Source organism: Adiantum capillus-veneris, chromosome 29 (assembly GCF_014529385.1).
Source record: "Adiantum capillus-veneris isolate H3 chromosome 29, ASM1452938v2, whole genome shotgun sequence".
Taxonomy (NCBI): domain Eukaryota; kingdom Viridiplantae; phylum Streptophyta; class Polypodiopsida; order Polypodiales; family Pteridaceae; genus Adiantum; species Adiantum capillus-veneris.
Window position 1 is genome coordinate 93,551,991 of NC_140959.1, and position 5,554 is coordinate 93,557,544.

The 5,554-nt window shown below is 43.1% G+C and overlaps 1 protein-coding gene across 2 annotated transcripts; it reads left to right on the forward strand.

Moving 5' to 3' along the window:
- The first annotated feature begins 947 nt into the window (after positions 1–947).
- Positions 948–5,015, forward strand: LOC147419606 (uncharacterized). 2 transcript variants are annotated; one of them, XR_015187094.1, is made up of 5 exons: positions 948–1,284; positions 1,659–2,734; positions 3,030–3,117; positions 3,201–4,022; positions 4,871–5,015. XR_015187094.1 is itself a non-coding variant. In XM_086505429.1 (4 exons), the coding sequence occupies exons 1-4, from the start codon at positions 1,128–1,130 to the stop codon at positions 3,824–3,826; spliced, it is 1,947 nt and encodes a 648-aa protein (XP_086361555.1). In that variant the 5' UTR covers positions 948–1,127; the 3' UTR covers positions 3,827–4,067. The 2 variants fall into 2 exon arrangements, 1 of the variants encoding a protein (XP_086361555.1); XM_086505429.1 differs by lacking the exon at positions 4,871–5,015 and having other exon boundaries at positions 3,201–4,067.
- Positions 5,016–5,554: the final 539 nt, after the last annotated feature.

The following is a 5,554-nucleotide window of genomic DNA, read 5'->3' on the forward strand; positions in this document are numbered from 1 at the left end:
CTTCCTTAGCCGTGATTGCTTAATGCCATCAAATGTTATCATCCTGATCATGGTGATATCGTGCTCCTTAACTATGTAATGCAAGAGAGACACAACTGATGGACAAAGAACTTCATGGTGGTTACACATCCAATTGTAAAGACCATTGTATAAGGAAATGATGTACTTCTGAACCAAGCATGAACAAAATTGGTTTGAATGGTTTGAAGGGAGGCTGCATGCATCAAGGTGAATATAAAGCTACTTTGACGTTAACTCAATGTGAACGTTCTTTGAACACTATTAGCTTTGTGAGTTGTATGTGCTATGTTTGTCAAGCTGAGAGGGAGATCACAAATTGCTTATGGTGTCGTCAGTGTGAGTGATATTTGCACACCTCACCTGGCTTCGTCGTTGTACACTTTTGCACAACCTGCAAACAACCGACATGTTCATGTGAGGAGCAGCAAGCCACACTTGCCATTCAATAACTTGTTTAAAGAAAGCCTTTGAACATGAAAAAGTGTCGTCTTCCTAAAAACAGCTTGTCCTTTTGGGCGATTTCCAATCTGCTTCAGCTCCTCACCCAAGAAGCACCATCACAACCACCTATGAGTAGTTTTTTTGGCAATTGCTCATGAAAACCATAAAAGTTCGTAATCGCTCAAACCCCATGCCCACGTGCAGTGGCTCACTATGGGTTCAAGCCCCGGTGGAACTAGAAACCACGGTGTTCTTGGTGATTGTGGGAGTGGCTGTGTCACTCCTTTGTGAGTCATTCACAGCGATTGGAATGACTCACATCCATTGGACGGTGGATATGTTGTGCACTCATTGGGACCACTAGATTCCTCCTCATACTAGTCAAGGTGGAGGTCCCCGCCTCCGGCCATGAGGTCAATAATGCACATGATCATTGCATCTAAATTTAGGCTTTAGAGAGAGCCGTGAGCACGAAGCAAAGGTATCATAAAGGTGGGACGAGTATTCAGGCGAGGGTTTTTATCATCATCTTCACCTTCTTTCTCGGGCTCGCAGTCTGTGTGAGCTCTTACATGCTTCCCTCGTAGCACTCACTACCTATTACTCTTGCACTATCAAATCTCCTACCGTCACGCTTCTGCGCGCTTGAACCACCCTCTCCTTGGATGGCTAGATCGCATCTGCCGCCTGGGTTCCGGTTTCATCCTACCGACGAGGAGCTCTTGGTCCACTACCTCAAGCGGAAGGCTGCTGGTAAATTTGTGGATGATTGGGTGATCGGAGACATCGACATCTACAAGTTTGAGCCCGCAGAATTACCTGGTACGTTCAAGCTTTTGCTTCTGTTCTTGTATGCGGTCTGTGCTTGATAGTGGAAGTTTTTCTTGCGAGAAGGCGCGCATGGACTGAATTAGCACGAGTTTCATCACAATTGATTGACATGTGCTTGAAAAGCATTAGATCCTTGCTCCCCCGCCGGGCCAAAAAAAACACACACTTCTTTTTTGTAACCAAAACACACACACACACACACACACACACACACACACACACACACACATGCATGCATGTCTGTCATGTATTACGATGGTTCTTTCTCGTTTCATGCAAATATGGTCGTTTTGACCTTACACAGAATTCTTGAGTGTTTCCTTGTATTGTAAACGAGTTGATCTGATTTTGTTTCTTGTGTTCAGGTTTGGCAAATTTGCGGAGTAGGGACTTTGAGTGGTTTTTTTTCAATGCTCAAGATAAGAGGAATCTCCACGGTTCACGTACAAACAGAACAACGAAAGCAGGCTACTGGAAGGCAACTGGCAAGGACAGAAAAGTCACTGTTGGTTCATGTGTGGGGCTGAAGAAGACCTTGATTTACTATGCTGGCCGAGCACCTCATGGAGAGAGAACGGATTGGGTCATGCATGAATACAGACTGGATGAAGAATCTAAGAAGAAAATGAGCAGTGACACTTCATTTGTGTTGTGCCGGGTTAGAAGGAAGAGTGGGCTCGGACCACGGAACGGAGAACAATACGGTGCGCCTGTGTTCGAAGAGGAGGTGGAAGAAGTGAACAATTCAATAAATGAGGTGTATGTTCTACCCTCTCCTTCTACTAAATACATGGGGGAGAGGAAGGTGCAAGAAATTTTACCTGTTGCCACAGTCATAGACAGTGCGAGAAAGGGCACGGAGGCGAGAGAAGATTTTGATTCCTTCCTACAGAACGTCATAAGTTTTGAAGAGCCAGAGCAGGATCAAGTTCTGAAGGGAGATCTTGTGATGGATGAGCTCTTTGGTCTGTTGAAAGACCAAAATGATCTTGATTTTACAGATGTTGCGACAGCCAACAATCTGGAGGTTGATCCAAGCAGCATAGAGAACTTTTGTAGCCTGGTTCGCCCAGGTGATAGCGAGTCTGTCATGTTGGAAAATATGTTTCACCTTGTCAGTGGTCAGCTTCAACCACAACCAGAGCCCCCATCTGGTTTGCAAGAGCCTTCTCAGAGCTCCCACATGGATACCTTGCAGAGTGTTGGCTTCCTTGAATTAGCCGACTTGGAGGAACCTTGTCATGAGCAAAACGCTCTAGAATCAGCTGCTTTGGAAAGTCTACTTCTTGAATTGGATGCTGGTATGGAGTTTCCTGTGGGGCTGATGATTCCTGCTCAAGATGAGCTGCAAGTGCAGCAAAGTTTACAACCTTCTGGTCATAATGAGAGCGTAAGGGGCTTGGCGCGTGTTGGGGACAGTGGTGTAAATAATGAGCTAGAGGTGAGACAAAATACTTCTCTTATGGGTTTTCACCACTTTGATCTATCGTGTTTCTGTTGAGTTTGAGAGTGTGTGTGTCTGAAGGGCTTCTTGAGTTTGCTTAGCCATGGCAAACAAAGAATGGGATATTATAGGATCTTGAATGGAAGGGATCCCTACTTTTGATTGCAAGTATAACCACTGGTTTTTGATGGGGCAGCTTTACAGATTAAAGAAGGGCGAGGCCATATCTACATCCTGGTTTTTGGTTTCGGTTCTTGGGATTGATTATAACTAAGTTAGTTTTATTTCACAGGTACGGCTAGATAGTTCTCAAGGTTTGAGTGTTCTAGGGAGTGAACAGACTAGGTTATTAGCAGCGGACGATGCAGCTGTTCCTTCAGGTATTGGTCAGTTGCTTTTTTCACTCAATGTAAAAGTGAAGGCACTATTTGCTGCTCACCTAAGTGACATTTTTATGGTGCAGGTCTTACTTTAAGTCCAGACCATGAAGGAGCCTTTGCTCTGAGCCATTCAAATGAAATTAGGGCTCAAGAGCAACCTGCATCTAATACGGCGCTTTCAGAAGCAAAACTTGAAGGTGCAAATTCAACAGCAGGGCCACCCAATGATAGTAGCAACCAGCCCGCTCATTCACCGCCCAGCCCATCACCACCCTCATCTTTGGCGAGGGTAATCTCAGAGTTTCTTGGTAAAGTCAATGCTTTGCCTGCATCTGCAGAAGAGCTGCCCTTGGAGCTGGAAAGGCATCAACTTCTAGACAAAGAAAAGAGTCTTTGTTTTGCTGCTGAAAGCAAGGCTCTAAAGTCGGTTCTCCCTCCTCCAGGCTCTTTGGGCATCAGCGGGTCTTCACTAAACTTCAGAGTGGAATTGACCTCATCACAAAATGAAAAGCAGCTTTCAAGGATGTCTGAATTAGAGCTTCAATGGTCAGTCTCATCAACAATCAGTTTAGATCAGCATATAATGAGGTCATGCAGAAGCTTCACCAATGGCTTCTCTATGTTCCTTTTCTGGATCACTACTCTAGCCCTGGTTCTGTTTTGCATGTTTCGGGGCTTCTGTAGATCAACGCGAGTTGCTCTTGTATGATGTTGAGAGCTTCTTGGTTCTACCATATCTGTGAAAATCCGGTGACATGCATCATGCATGTGGAAGATCATTTTTGAAGCTGCAGGCAGCTGCCTTTGAAAGAAAAGCTTGGGCTGGTGAGGCGGAGGATGTCAACTTTTGCGACAAATCCTACAGGCCCTACGTGTCTGTCCGGGTGGCCATCTTTTGTATCTTGGTACTGAAAGCATATTCATAAGAGAAAAGATACTGATTACTTTTTTATGGTTCGTTGTTTGTGCTGTTCACAATTTTAGCAAAGCTCAAATGGTTTAAATCACTGCATTGATTATTCTTTCATGTCAAAGAGGTACTGATGAATTCGGTGTTTCCATTATCCTTTTCTGAAGCTCATAAATGTACATATAATCATTGGGCAAGAATGGTCGTGGAGGGACCCTTCTCATAAAATGTACTTTGTTGTGGCTCTTCGCCTCCACGAGTCGTCATGTGGTCGATAGTGCCTGTGAAACGTGCTCTCGCGAATCACCGTGTGGTCGCTTGTTTTTGGAGGAATGGCCAGCTGCCATGTGGTCGCTTGTTTTACGCGGAATGGTCACTGCACAACCATTCACTACACCATCATGTCGTGTGACAAATTACATCCTCAAATGTCCAACACAACTAAGCATCACTAGAATATATGCTCTCAGATGCACAACACGAACATACACGATAAACTTAGCCACCAAGAAGCCAATAAACACAGATATTAAGCAAAAGTCTTGAAGTAAAGCAATAAAGGCAAAGGACTTTTATTGCTTTGAGATGAACAGTGAACACCTTGCGATGTTGAAGATAAGAACCAAGTGCAATGTTCTGAGTAAAGCATGACTTACACAATGAACCAAGTGCAATGTTCTGAGTAAAGCATGACTTACACAATGAAGAGATAGATTTGTTTGCAGCTTTTGCTTTTTAGATAGCTAGAAAGAAGGCGTATAAACAATGATTTCTTTCTTTCTATCATTCTTTGCTTATATGTGACATAATATTACTTTCCCCATTTTTTATTATGACTTGCAGGTCCCGAGGAGGATTGAAAAGAAATCTCTATGCCAAGAAGTGCCGGAAGAAATTGTGCATCTTCTTCGAAGTGCTCCCTATTTAGAGACCTACGAACTTGCGAGTAATGTTGGCAAATTGTATCAATTGTTGCTTACAAATGACATTTTGTACAAAATACTTTCATTGAAATACTTGTTTGGTGCAAATGTCTCATCTTATTGGTTTCCATTTGCATTTGGTGCCATTGTCATACCCTCAATATTGTATGATTTTTGTATGTTCAAAACAATAAAGACAGTCTTGCCATCCAATTGCTTCACAACACTATAAATAGTTGAACCCGGTTCAAAAAAGCCCAAGAGATATGGGTAAGGATTATGGATCCCCTTCCTTACTTCTTGTCAACAAGAAGTTGAAGAAAAAAGACGGAAAAGCCCATGAACAAGAGCCTAATGAGGAGAAGAATGTAGAAGTAGAATACAAGGTAGAGGGAGACTTTGATTTAATTTTTATTATCTCTACTTAAAAAAACTCCCCACATGGCTAGCATAGTATTTAGGCTCTTCAGGTGTAGGGTTGGAAGATGACATGGATTATGCTTTGTGTCTTGACAAGCTACTTTCAACACAATTGGATTGGAAAAAACATGCAGAGACAGATGCAAGGGATGCCACAATTACAACAAAAATTAAAAGACTATAT